The sequence below is a fragment of the Lissotriton vulgaris genome, unplaced genomic scaffold (assembly GCF_964263255.1).
Source record: "Lissotriton vulgaris unplaced genomic scaffold, aLisVul1.2 SCAFFOLD_924, whole genome shotgun sequence".
NCBI lineage: Eukaryota > Metazoa > Chordata > Amphibia > Caudata > Salamandridae > Lissotriton > Lissotriton vulgaris.
Genome location: NW_028247319.1, coordinates 492,412 through 506,952, shown reverse-complemented (window position 1 = coordinate 506,952; position 14,541 = coordinate 492,412). Strand labels below are relative to the sequence as shown.

At 45.1% G+C, this 14,541-nt stretch overlaps 1 protein-coding gene across 2 annotated transcripts in view; it reads right to left on the bottom strand.

Annotated features, from left to right (window-relative positions):
* The window catches only part of WIPI2 (WD repeat domain, phosphoinositide interacting 2), a 190,831-nt gene that overhangs the window by 130,186 nt on the left and 46,104 nt on the right, over positions 1-14,541 (bottom strand). For both annotated transcript variants that reach the window (XM_086949684.1, XM_086949685.1), the window contains one exon: positions 6,867-7,036. In XM_086949684.1, coding sequence (XP_086805810.1) covers positions 6,867-7,036 — 170 coding nt within the window. The remainder of the gene's footprint in view (positions 1-6,866; positions 7,037-14,541) is intronic.

Here is a 14,541-nt window from a genome sequence, read left to right as displayed (position 1 = left end):
TCTAATAGATAGAATTTGATCAGAGTAGCCAACTGGATAACCGCAGTGGCGGTTTAACCATGAGACCGTTTTGTTTTTTAGAGAGTCTCCGGACTCCTGTGGATATGGGGCCTGGGCTAGAGCCGGGACGTTAGTCAGGACCACAACATAGGGTACACACTCTGGGGGAAGGTCTACTGGTCTACTACTTCTGCTAACACTAACAGGTACCCCATCGGTGCCCACTATGGCAGCTGGCATGACTGGCACAGCTGGCGCCGGCATAGTCCTGGCACTATTTGGTGCTGGTGATGTTCCTGCACCAGAATTTACACCTGCGGGCGTACTGGCTGCTGGTGCAACCACCGGTACCTGCATGGGTCGGCCTGTATTACGTGCTGGTGGAGGTTTTGGGCAGGTTAATACAGGTGTCGCCTGCAGTGGTTGTTTTCCTACATTAGTGCCAGGAGGATCAGTATTAACGTTGCGAGGCCTTCCCTTATCTTGTTTAGGTACAGGTTGAGGGCATGTAGCATCTCTTACATTTAGTATGGATTTATCTATTTTAGCTACATGCTGATCCACTGCAGCCCCCAGTCTCAGTACTTCAGCCGACAATGCATCAATTTTAGCTAACAAAGGCTCCACAACCAACTTCAATTTGTCATTAATAGAGTTCACTAACAGATTGAATTGGTCAATATTCATGGAAACACAATTGTCCTTTGTCGGGGCCCCTTTATCTCCAATATTCTCCTTATTTGTGGTGTCCTTCTTTTTCCTAGCCAAATGGCTACCTCGTTTAGGTGCAGGTTTCCTGCATGCTCTCATAAATCGTGTCGCCCTAGTGGATTGTTGCGGGGTGCCTTCAGTAGTCTCAGGTGGATTTGGTATATCTTCCACTACAGTAGAATCATCAGGGGCCTCAGCAGCGGTAGATTCGACATTAATACAGGAGTTATCAGTCTCAGTTGCCACGTTAGTGTTATTAGTATTATTATTATCCTCATTATTGGGATCTAGTGGTGAGGCCAGAGGGAAGTCAGGTAGATTACCCTTACCTAGCGATTTCCTTCTATCGCTATTAATTCTGGTGACTACTTTCAGCAGGTAGTTATCCGGTAGGGTAGTTTGAATAGACATGTTGGGGGTGTCTCAGAGGCCAGAAAAACTGTGTAAGCAAACTGCTTCTAGCCCGCAGATAAACAAACTGGTACACACAATTAATGCCAAGGGGGGTGGCCCGTCCCATCCCCGGACGGCCACAGACGGCCCCGCCCTTGACCCGAGCGGGGCGAGAGGCGTTCCGCTGATTTGAAGCGCCTCCGGGCGCGTGTGCGGCGTCACTGGGTCCCCGGGGCAGCTGGGACTAAAGTCCTCCCGCTGCTACCGGCGGGTCCTCTGCGCGACTTGTACCGTTCCCCTCACGGCTGTCCTGTGTGGAGGCCGTTCCCCTCACGGCGTGGCGTGGCAGCAGGTGAGTTGCCTTTCCTTTCCTGGCTGTACTCAAAGTCCCATCATGCAACTGGCTCCCATGAACAAAATCTTGGAAAGGATCCAGGGGAAAAACTCTTTAAAAACAGAGAAAAACCCCTCTCAGGACGGATACTCAATATATTTAAGCCTACTTTCTTCTTGTATAGTGGCCACTATAACAAAATCATAAGAAATCCAAGGAAAACGCTAAAAAAACGAAGCTACTCGCGTTTTGGCCCAAATTCAACATAACGATGTGGAGCGGCTAACAAAATGCAGGAAGAAGCACAGGATTCGTGTTTTACCAGCCGGTAAAACGGACTAAATACTGCAAAGAACCGACTCGAAATGCCAGTGGTTCAAGAGGCAAATCCTGGGGCTCTTATTCAAGCCATAAACGCCCCAAATGATGACAGTCAAAATTTTCATGAGCAAAGTCCCCCGAATGGTGCCGATTTCCCAATGAGAGCTGAGAGCTCCCAACCAGCAATCCAGCGATCAGCAATGTTACTTCCTGTGTCAGTATAGATTTTAGGCATGAAACAGAGTGTTTTAAATTTGATTCAATTTTCGACCTTAAGCCAATGAAGGTCACAAAGGTAACGGGTAGTGGGAGTGGTTCTAGGGATTTTACATAGCAGTCTAGCTGCTGAATTCTGGATGGCATGCAGTCTGCGGATGGTTGCTTTCTTTGAGCCCAGCACATTGCCATAGTCAATCCTAGAAGTAATCAAGGCATTGACTACGGTATTCTGAGTAGACTCAGGCAGCATCCAGCAGATCTTCTTTAGCCACTTTAAGATGGCAAAACACGTGGCTGAAGTTTTTACAACTTGCTAGTGCATATTGAGGGAGTCATCAATAATGATGCCTAAGTTGCGCGCCTGTGAGACTGGGACGGGGAGCGTGCCCATTTCCTGGGGGCAATGATGGGGGCCCCACAGGTTTTTATTTTTGCCAAGAATAATGGCTTTGGTTTTTTCCCCATTTAATTTAACCAGTTGGCTGCTAGTGGTTTCCCCTCCTCTGCTGGAAAGTAAGATTTATCATTGTTCATGACAAGGTCAGCTCGTCATAAGCACAGCTCCACTGTGCCTCATGATGAGCTGAGCTCGTCATGAGCAGGGAAGCGGTTAAGGAAATTGTCCTGCATCCATCCTGCTATTTTAGTGAGACCTATTTTGGGTGTGGAGGAGTGTGGACGTGGGGGTGTGGCGGACCGGAATACCAAGCGCGGAGGCCGTATGTAGTGGGCAATGTTTGTTTTATTTTATGCCACTTGAGAAACAGAATAGGTAATAGTCTCGAAAATGCAACAATAAACAGCTCCTCGGGTAGAAGGATGAGTCTGGTCCGGGACACGCGCAAAGCTGTTTCTTCCGGAGGTCCGGTCTGGGTTGTCCTCGGAGGTTCCGGGAGGGAAAACAAAGAAACAAAAGAAAGGAGCCGTTAGTCCTGCCGGACTTCCTAGGTCGGAACCTTGTTACCAACACCCGGGTATCCGTGAGGGGGAAAGAAAACGACAGTGAGGAGGGGACGGTAGGGTCGGGGTAGGAACGGGACACAAGTCAGGTATCGAGAAGTAGTAGGTGTGCTGAGCGGAGGGACGTGAGGGGGATAAAGGGGTTTTATCTACAAAGTGGTATGGTGCTTTACAATATATACACAGTGCTCCGGGTGACGGCGTGATCCTAAGGACAGGTCTATACAAAGGAGTTATTTACACTGCACCTAATGTGCTACAGGGGTGATTCCGATTCACTCACCCGCTCCGCCGCAACTCTCCGAGTTGAGTTGCGGCCGCTCCCCAGCAACCTCCTGTGGACACCACCAATCTTCAGACCACTCTTCCTCCTCTTCGGTCGCCTTCTCCTTCGCCGCTCCGGTCGGGGTCTCCTGCAACAAGCTCAATCCGACGCCTGCCTGCTTCCTGGTTCCGGCTTTTCCAGTGTCCGGGTCTCGCGAGGGGGAGGTACTTCCGGGGTCAGGAGGGTGTGTTTCCGGGCGTCCGCAGTTCCGGATTGGTTCCTGGAACAGAGGACAGAGGGTTGGACGTTTGGTGGGCCGGGTTGTGGCTATGGACGCTCTGGACGTGGCTTCCGTATTACGCGAGGGGCTGAAGCGACGCGGACCAAGGACGGTATGGGAGGGCACCGCATCACAAGGAGGTATCAGTGTTCTCAGAAAAGAGGGAAAAGATCAACTGGGAATCGTCGGCATATGAGTACATCGATAGGCCTGAATCCTCCACCACCTTGGCTAAGAGGCTCATATACAGATTGAACAATAGTGGAGTGAGTATGGAGCCCTGAGGTACACTATGTTCAAAGACGTGAGTGTCCGAGCAGGCGGATTGAGAAAAAACTTGAAAAGTAAGTTCGGTCAGAAAGGAGATGAGCCGAATCACGGATACCTAACAGCCGAAGTCTGTTAATTAATTCAGTGTGTGATACTGTATCGAATGCGGCACTTAAGTCCAGGAGTATATTGGCCACAATCTCTCCATCTAGCTGGCAGTTAATGTTTCCTGTGACTCCTAATAGAGTGGTTTCTGTTGAGAATCCAACTCTAAAACCTGATTGACAGGGGGGTAGCAAGTCTTGCGCAGTAACAAATTCGGTGAGAGTTAGATGAACATGTTTTTCCAGAATCTTGGAAAACACAAGTAGCAGAGAAATGGGCCGAAAGTTGGAAGGTTGATTAGGGTCAGTTCCAGCTTTCTTGAGCAGGGGGTGGAGCATTGCATGCTTCCAGTCAGCTGGTACAGTATCTTCCTGTAGGGAGGTATTGAAAAGATCTGTAATAATGTCCAGGGACCGAGGGCCAAGCTTTTTGAGTATGGAGCAGGGTAGGGGGTCATTTGGAGATCCAGATTTAATAGTATTAAGTAGTTTGGTTAGAGTCATGGTATTTAGTCTGGGCCAGCTATCCAATGTACTTCTGAGGTTCTGAGGGGCATTTAAGTCAGAATTGTTAATGGAGTTGTGAGTAGAAGGGGCCAATGAAGAAGTTGCCAATGAAGAGCAACTACTCTGTGCTACTGCAATTCCTTGATAGATGTTATCCACTTTTTGTATGAAAAAAGTGGCCAATGTGTCACATTGCTGTTTGTTTAAGTCCGGTGGTATGGCTAATGTTTTAGATCCAGCAAGTTCTTTCACCATCTTGAACAGTGTTTTGGAGCGTTTAAGAGCCTCCGAGATGGTGGAGCACACATGGTCGGCTCGTGCCTTATTACAGAGGGTATGATATTTGGCTAATTTACTTTTGTACATTTTTTTGCTTCAGATGAGCAGTTTTTTCTCCATTTACGTTCAAAAGTTTTGCATTCCGATTTTTCTTGTTTTAGTAGTTCCGTGAACCATGGGGCAGGAGGTCGCTGACTCTTACGTTTTAATTTGGTCAGAGGTAGACCAGTGTCAATTGCCGTCAGGAGCCAATTCTGTACTGCCGTAGATAGGGAATGTACACATTGCTTTGAACACGGGAGGTGGGAATTTAGAAGGATGTTCAATGTTTAAATGTCTAACTTTTTCCAGTTCCTAATTAGCTTGGGTTGATCAGAGAGGACCTGAGGTTTCTGCATGGCTACTTGAAAGGAGAACCTAATCAGATAATGATCTGACCAGCAAATAGGCAGTGCGTGGGGGACATTAATTGCCTTGAGGTTAGTGAAAATAGGGTCAAGTAGGTGACCTGCCGTGTGTGTAGGTCCTGAATTTAGTAGGTTTAAATTTAGGGAGGCTAGATCGTAAATGAGCTCCGAGATTGATGTGCTAGTTTGGTTTTCTAAGTGTAAGTTAACGTCCCCAATGAGGGAGAAATTGGCAGCCTTCAACACTAAGGGACTTATTATTTCAGGGAGGGCAGTTGCCCATGCTGTAGCAGCGCCAGGTGGACGGTAGACAAGTAAACCAGAAAACGTAAAATTGTCGGTGAGGGCAAGTTTAAATATAGCAGTTTCATAGTTGGGGCTAGGCAAAGGAGTGAAATCACAATTGTATTCTTTTTTAAAGATGATAGCAATCCCATACCCTGTTTTATTAATGCAATCAATTCTTTCTATTGCATAATGGTCGGGCACAGCCACCGCAATATCTTGGCATGAGCTCTCTTGGAGCCAGGTTTCTGTAAGAAAGAGGGCGTCAGGCTTCTCATTCATTAGTAGATTAAGGATATCAAATTTGTGTTTAGGTAAAGACCTGCAGTTCAAGCTAAGAAAAGAGAATGTTTTACATTGGGATTGGCATTGGTTCGCTCTTGTCACTTTCCCTATTCATAGTGAAGCCACAATTATGGCAAGGTGCAATTTCGCCCTCCAGGTGTAGTTTACCACATTCCGGTGATAGTGGGCTTTTTAGAGCCCAGAGCTGCTCGGAATGGTACCTGAGTGATAGATGATGGCTGTAATATGAGAGGTGCACGGAGCATTTGAAGGAGTGGAACCAGGGTATCTGGCCCTGGGCCCGGTCCAGGCGCGGACGGGCGCAGACGGGCTTGCCTTTGGCGTGCCTTCGACGCGTCCGCTGCGCGTTTTGGATCTGGTGTACATTTAAGGCCTCTGCAGACATCGAGCTCCGCCGGGACTGTGCGCTGATTGGCTCACAATCAGCGAAGGTTACAGTAGGAATTCTCCAATGAAGGCCGCCACGCGAACAAACAGCGTGTGAGCCGAAGGGCAAGTACAAAGAAAAGTAAGTGCTCAATAAGAGAATCGTGGGTACAATTTAAAAAGTTTAAAAAGATTTTACAGAGATTGTCCCCCCAACAAATTCCCATGAGTAATCTCCACAAAAGAGCAGCGCAAACTGACAAGGCGCCCTTTTCAGGCCTCTGGAGACAACGAGCTCCGCCGGGACTGTGCGCGGATTGGCTCGCAATCAGCCAATCAGCGAAGGTTACAGTAGGAATTCTCCAATGGTGGCCGCCACGCGAACAAACAGCATGTGAGCCGAAGAGCAAGTACAAAGAAAGTGCTCAATAAAAGAATGATGGGTGCAATTTAAAAGTTTTAAAAAGGTTTTACAGAGATTGTCCCCCCAACAATTTACCATGAGTAATCTCCACAAAAGAGGAAGTGAGAGCGAACAAAAGAGTAGGAGTATGAGTGAGCGAGTGTGTGTCTCAAACTGTCTGTGTGATAAAAAATGACACTTGGGTGGAAACTGATTTAAGAAAAAATAAGGAGAATGATTGAGTTGTAAAAATGGCATCTACTTAGTCTTCGCCTGTTTTTGTAATTACAGTTCTCAAAGTACAGCTGGTAGTAGTTTTGCAGTCTAAAAAATTACATCTAAATTCTTTTATCTTGTTCAGGTGTGTGTACCTTTTTGACTGTTGTATCATAGGATCACAGAACTTTGAATGCTTTTGGCCCAAATACTTAATTGATTTCGGAAATAACTACTCACCTGCCGGTTAAGTTTTACTGCCAGGATTGTGTTGGAGTAGCTGTAATTACAGATTTCCGTCCCCTTTTTAAAGTGACAGACTTTCAGTTTACGGGGAGCTTTGAGGCTCACAATAGCTACCAGGCTACTGGAGAAAAGCCTCTCCACAATGCACACATCTTCAGTGTCATCTGCAAACATAACAAGAGTGACATTAGGTCACCAACTTAGCATAATACTCAGTTTTCATTTGAGTACACGTGTGTGTGTACACATATATATACAAACACACACAATTCTGCATAGGCTACTATAACAATTTTGCTTCAAGTATGTATGTTTATAATAACAATTTTTCATACAAAAGCAAGTATGGGCAAAGTATGTTTTTATAGAGTTTTACATGCACAGATATTCATGAGTAGAAACTAACTCCGTCATGTGAACAATAATGCACATATAAAATAGCAATGAAAGAGCTTTCAACAAAAAATGAAGCACATAGCTGTACTGCTTCTCTCCGAATTATACTGACTTCCAAGCATGGATGAAATGCAGAGAAAAGGTCTATCACACTTCGGCATTTTTCATCATCAACTCCTCTGCTATTTTAGGTGAAGGCTGTCTATCTACTACCCAGATGTTCAGATCTCTACAGTTTGGACAAAAATGTATGTTTTTTCCTCCATCCTTGCGTGCCGGAGCCACAGGCCACTCAGATTAATCTATCTCTTCAATCACTCCAAGCTTTAACAACTTGTTCCATTATCATATGTGGAACTTTCCCGGGAGTATGGACTATGGGTTTTGCTCCCTTCTTTAACATAGTTCTGTGCTCAAAACCTTTCAGCAAATGGAAGAGGATGACGACGAGGAGTTTAGCTGTGGTGGATGTGTAAGAGTCATCTAGACAAAAAGTTTTTTTCTCTCTAAACCTGGTCATCCCCTAGTGTATAAGGAGACCTTACATCTGCTATAACCATTATTTATCTGCCTCCTACCATGATCTTACACGCCAGCATGTTAACCTTTCCTTTGTCACACTCACTCTGCAGACTAGGAATATCCAACACTCTGAAAACTATTTTGCTTAAATTCTCATGGCTGTCTTCTACTTGAAGTATGCTTTTGTATTCATGTCCTTCCATATGGACTATACCCTTCCCCATACATTCATATTGTCCATTTCACCCACACTACCTACAAGTTGACTTTCCAAATAACTTGCATTGTTCTCAGTGTGTGAAGTACTTCCACATCTGCAGCACTTCATTCCTACAAACTTCTATTTTTTTTTTGTTCATCAATACCGCTTTTCACCTTAAATGGTCACACTGTGATATCCTTTAGTTTAGCTAAAACTATTTTGTTTTCATAACCCATGTCCTTCACCCAGTCTGATATGGTTTCCATTACATTCTATGATGAATATGCCTTCTTTCAAAGCTGGATTCCTCACAATAGCTTCTCTTTAACTTACAAATGTTGGTGCAACGCACTAGTTGATCTCTAATCAACAAATCCGCCCTGGTTCGAAACTCAAGTTCTTGCGTAGTCCTCAAAGAGGCAATACAGTTCCCCATCTTCTCTGTTTTATCTTGCTGACATGCAAATAATGTATGCCTCTCTAGAACTTCAATAAGCTGCATACCCAAATGTCATTCACACATTCTCACAAGGTTTTCGAATAAATCTCTAGGTTCTGCCTCTGAATTTCTTATAGGTATCACATCTAAAATGTCACCTTTCTGCCTTGCATGCCCAAATTGATCAAGGGCACTTCTTGTTTTCTCATAACTACAAGGGAAGAATCAAGCTTCTTCTACCTTGACCCTGGGCAACATGGGTTTACCTGCCTTAGATAAAAACATTGGTGTTTGTTATATTCTTGTAACTGCAATATTTATGTAAGCATTCTACTGCTAAATATTCAAGCAACAAACTAAAATAAAGAACATAGGAAGCCAAAAAAAAACCTAAAATAATAGGCTAGCATAAATAACCAATCCGCAATCTGTCAGTTGCTGTTAGTCATTAACACAAGTGTAGAACAAACAGATTCCACAACCAGTTTGGCTTCTTTTCTGAAAGAGTACCTTTGCTCTGAGCTAGGATTGCTTCAGCTCAAAGGGCTCTTCAGTAACTGTACCAAAGAGACTTACTATTATAGTTGTCCAACAGCCACCTGCAATGACAAACTATATGCTTCACGTACTCTGTTGCACTACAGGTGTGTTCAGAGATCTTACTCTCTGATATCCTTCAGTTTAGCCACAACTGAAACGCTTTTCTCTTCATGTCTCATTTCCTTGGCTCAGTTCCATGTGTCTTCAATTCCTTCTGTGAGGGCTATGGCTTCTTTCAAATCTGGATTCCTCACCAACAGTTTTTCTTGAACTTACAAATGTTGGTGCAAGTGAACTGGTTCCATGTGTTGACTCTAATGTGTTTCAGGTTCTTCCTATATGGCTGCCATGAGTGACCCATGCTGGTTCAGGTAATGTGTTGACGATTCTGGGAAAGTCCTTTCTCCGTTATATCGCAGTCATGCCACACTATTTAAACCTTGCATTAAGTAGTCCCTTGAACATACAGTAATTTTGCAATGTTCAAAGCTGCATTTCTAGGACTACAAAAAAGATACTCGTATAAAAAAGTTGTTATTGTACATCAACATGCCTTTATCTTGCGCTCACTGGGTGCTGCAAAAACAAAAAATCTGGTTTCCAGCGCAGGGGATTTTTTTCAGATGCTCTGTCAGGCAGAGGCAGAATTTGGAGGCTGCTCCCGCCCTCTGCTCAGGATCCTCAATTTGTTGACAAAATTGTGTTCTTTTCACACGAGAAATACTCATGAACTGATGTAATGATCCTCTTTAATGATAAGTCCAATATAAACCAAACCGAACAGTTAAGCTACCTTTCCAGTTGTGTCTCAACATTCCCCTTTCTATTAGAACCTGCCTATTTAACATTCTTTAATGAACATAAAGAAAACTTAACCACAGCATGGATCTTACTCACAAATTTTCAAGAAGATTAGCCCAGACAGAAAATTGCCAGTAGATGTTCAAATTAGTTAAATAACTTAATACTGGCCCTTCTGTAGAAACAATTGTACTGCATGCATTACTCAATTGAAAAGCTAATAGGGTTCAAGGACTAAGTTGCAAGATCAGATCTTATAATAAAGGATTTACCTTTCCAAAAACTGAACATTAGAGTCTGTCAGCAACAAATCTATTGAGATTGTTTTCACTCTATTACAGTGGCACAAATTACATCTGGATCCCCGTCTGCCCCTTGACCTATCTGTGGAAAAAAAATTATTTCACAACCAGGGCCTTGCCTTTGAATAAGACATTACGTCAAGATGAGTCCCTGGCCAGATTAAACACCAGTGTTAAAACCTTTACTTGAAGAGGAACGTGATGATGTGCGGCTGCTCCTGCACTGGCATCAGATCCCATTCCTGGTTTCTGATTCTGGTGTTCGCAATTAGGCCAGCCAGAAGCGCCACAGAGCCGAGAATGCTTGTGGCACTACGGGGTAGATCCTGTTGGAATAATTTGGATCAGTGAAGGATGATTGGGATTGGACATCTCGGCGAACTTCTGCAAAGATGGTGGCTGCGCAGGACTAGTGGCCCAGAGCCCATGTCGGTACAAAAGCGAGGTGCCTTCGAGCAAGGGGCAGATGGAGGGCCCCAGAGTAAGCCTGGAGGAGTAGATGGTGAGAGCTGAGGCCTCGGAGACCCCTCAATGCGCAGTTGCATGTAAGATTGGGAAGTACCCTGCACCCTGGGGAAGATGTGACACCGTAAGCTGTCCGGGAAATAGGGCTGGTGCAGGCAGGAGTCCTTTCGAAGCTGTAGAATAGTGTGGCTGGAGGGGCTTGAAGTGAGACATGGAGAAGCAGATGGCGGACCACTGAGCCCGTCATTTTAGGGCCTCCTCGCTGGTGCTCCATTCAGGCGGAGGCTTCCCACCCTCCTGAGCATGGCAGGAGATGGCTTGTAACAAGAGAGGAAAGGCCAAGTAGGCCTATTGAGAACTCAGGAAACGTAGAGACTGGGGTACTTCAATTTAAAAGGGGAGACAGCACCAGTGGACACAGGACTTTAGGGAGGCAACATTCCTACCTACCATAACTCCTTCCATTCTGTGGAAAAGTATAAATTCTGTGTTAGCATAAGCGGCAGCCTTTTTGTCTGTCACGTCCATTTAGTTTCGGTTGTGTTCATTTTACTCTCTGATGTTCGCCTTTTCACCCAGCCTGTGTCCTTAACTTTAGCTGACCTCTCTGACATGGTCAATCTGATGTACGTGCTGGGGGGCTGATCTGCCGGTGCACCTGGTCTTAGATGTTATCTATTGATTGCCTATTGCCGCCATAAACATTCCTTACTCCCCCTCCTCATCTCCTGACCACCTGGTCAACCATCTGCTCTTGTTTGCCTGTAACTATTTCCATGTTTAAACTTATTCCCTCCCGTTTTCCTTCCCATGCGATTACACTGCAACAAACAGTATATAAGGGTGATGGTCTTTGTATTTAATGTACCTCCTCCCACAACAGGGTGTTGTTCAGACGCAGTCCTGCTCATGAGCATTTAATAAACTCAGTTTGTTTTACTCCACTCTAGTGCCGATCTCTCTTTTGTTAGTCTTCGGACCCATGGACGAGAGGGTAACCCTGCACCAGTGTGCCCTCACGGGGGTACATATCCACAATTCTTCCCTGTAGGAGTTTATATCCTGCTGGACTCGTGAAGACTCAGGGGGAATGGGTAGAGGGGCGAAGAAAGGTTGTGCACACATTCGTGGCATAAGGTCAACTCAGGACGAAGATCCTGGGGCTTAGCCTGCACGCCCGGAGGGGAGGCTGGGACGCGGTGGTATACATTAAGGACATGGGAGCATGGTGCCTCGCTGAAACAAGAGCTTTGAAACCCAGTCTGGGAGGTTGACAGATATGCTGGGCCCCGATTGGGGACCCCGCTTGTGAGTGTGTGCCAAGGCTGTGTGACCAAGAGTGTTATTCATCACAGTCCTTTTCTTGGATTTCAACACTGAGAGAAGTTCAAACCTGCTCGTGCCACCGACAGGCGTTTGGCCTGTCAGGTTGCGCTAGGGAAAATCTACAGGGGACTAAATTTCCACTGCAACTGGGATAATGGTCAAGGACACAGCTCCATGTGGGCAGGGCAAAATGGATAATTTTGCTAAGCCACTCCACTTGCCTGACAAGGTGATCTAGACAATAGATACTGACCATCCACAGTGCTCGGAGGTCGCAGAAGGGATTCACTCATGAACAGACGGTATTGTGAAAGCAAATGAATTGTCATGACTGGCTTTTTAACCAAATTAGGGGAAGTGGGGTGGAAATAGCCCTCCTTAGACAAGATCAATGTAAGACCATGGGCCACGGGACTGAAGTGGAAACACAAGTGACGTAACTGGAGAATACAATCAAGAAGCTCTGACAAACTGATGCAGAAATCTTCACCTAGGGAGACGGCGACTAGTTCTGAAGATGTGACGGGTCACTCCCATTCACTTTGGATGATTTTTATAATTGGAGACAAATACTTTTAGGTAGGAAGGGTGTGTGGCAGGGACTTGGGGGGTTGTTGAGGAAAGAGGAGTTAGTTTGTTTAAAGTAGAAGAAGTTTCAACTAAACCAATAATCCACAGGTACTTATTCAATTAGTGGTGCCCATGGAAGATATGAAAAACGGACTTGAAATGTGAACGGCTTGCTTGATAAAGTAAGGAGCCGTCATGGCATACTTCAAGCACTTCTCCCCTGAGACTCCGTTACTAGAGAACCACAATTTGTTGTGGAACACATGTGGTTTTCTTTGTCAACATGGCCATTGACTAGTGTTCTGTGCTGGATTTACCACAGGTCTGCAATTTTGCAGTCTAAATCATTACCTCTGGTAGTCTCCAAGATTGATTTCGATGGAATAGGCAGGTTTGTTTTAATCAAACGTTAAACTAGAAGGTCCCCATGTACTATTGGAAGTCTGTATGTGCCTCCCACCCTGGTTGGCAGCCCTTTGCAGGTACACTCTGAGGCTCTACTTTGATCTCAGATTGGTAAGTCATTCCTAGAGTGGGATTTCAATGGAATTATGAATGCGCCCTTTGATGTAGAAACACCTGCAGTGGCCACAAGATTCCTGTAAATAAACGTGTGAACACGATGGGACTGGGACATGTGTGCAACACCCTCACCTGAGCGAGAGACACAACATGTATTACTCAGCCCCTAAAAATGCCACTCTAGACTAGACTACCTATTTATCCATTTACTGAACTAGATATACTAGCTGGCTCCCTCATACTACCAAGGGAACAGTCCGATTATGCACTGTTTGAAATAATGCATAGAAGGACACAAAGTAGCCAGAGGGCTATATGGCACTTTAACACATGGAGGTTGAAGACTAAGACCGTAGGTGGCCAACTTTGTGATACAACTGAGGAATACTTTGAAATTAGCAGGCCCTCAGAATTGTACCCCTTTTGCTAGGCCCTTAAATCGGTATTTATAAGCTTGGCCTTCTCCAATGAACGAAGAGTGGAAAGAGACAGGGAACAAGAGGTATTGCTACTTGAACAAAGTGTGGCCCAGAGTCATACGGAAGTCTACGACAGACAACTGGAGAAGCTTAGGCGCATGCTTACACAAATATGAATGGATACAGCTACGGTAGCCTGGAAAATATTCAGACACAGAGTATCTCAGTTGGAAAAGAAGGCCAGCAAGCTGCTCTACTGGCTACCTCAAAGAGACCAAGCAGTTCATATTGTCCTGACACTTTGAAATGCAGACAGCCACAGGGTTCCAGACACCTGGGGGATTGCAGACATTTTTGCAGATTATTATTAAGAATTATAACATAGATGACCACCCCCGTACTCGGAGGCAATACATGCCTTGAATGTAAGCATTAAAACACTTGAAGTGTATAGAGAGTTCCACTCTAGTCAGAAGAGGTCCAAAAGGCTATAGTGGAGATTTCCTGAGCAAGGCTGCTGGCCCAAATGTCTAACCTTTTAGGCATTAAAAACACAATCTTACCTGCTGCTCTCACATTTGCTAAAGATTTTTGAGGAAGTAGACTGTACAGCTCCACTGCTGAGAAATCTACAAGAGGAACCAATAATCACTATTGTCACGCCTAATAAACAAATGGAAGAATGAGAGTCACTGTGTCCCATTTCATTCCTTAATGGTGAAACCAAGATACTAGCGAAAACTCTGGGTACAGGGTTGGCCTGGATGATTCAGAAATTAGTGCAAGAGGATCAAAATTGCTTAATGCCCAGCAGAACTACTAGACACTGCCTGCACAAGGTACAAATGGCTTTAGCCAGAATCTCTCTCCAACATGTTCCGGCTGCAATATTACTCCTTGATTATGAGAAGTCCTTTGACACTGATCATTAGTTCTTTCTGTTCAAAATGCTCTAACAAATGTATCTTGACCAGAGGCTCTTGAGATATGCGAGCATCCTATTTGTGGGTCCGATTACACAGGTGACAGCCAATGGAGTATTGTCTTCGTCGTTTCCCGGAGTGCAAGGAACCAGGCAGGGTTGTTCCCTCTCTACATTCCTTTTAGCCCTGGCAATTCATCCCTTGGAAAATGTGGATCGGGAGGAATTCTGACATAGATGGCT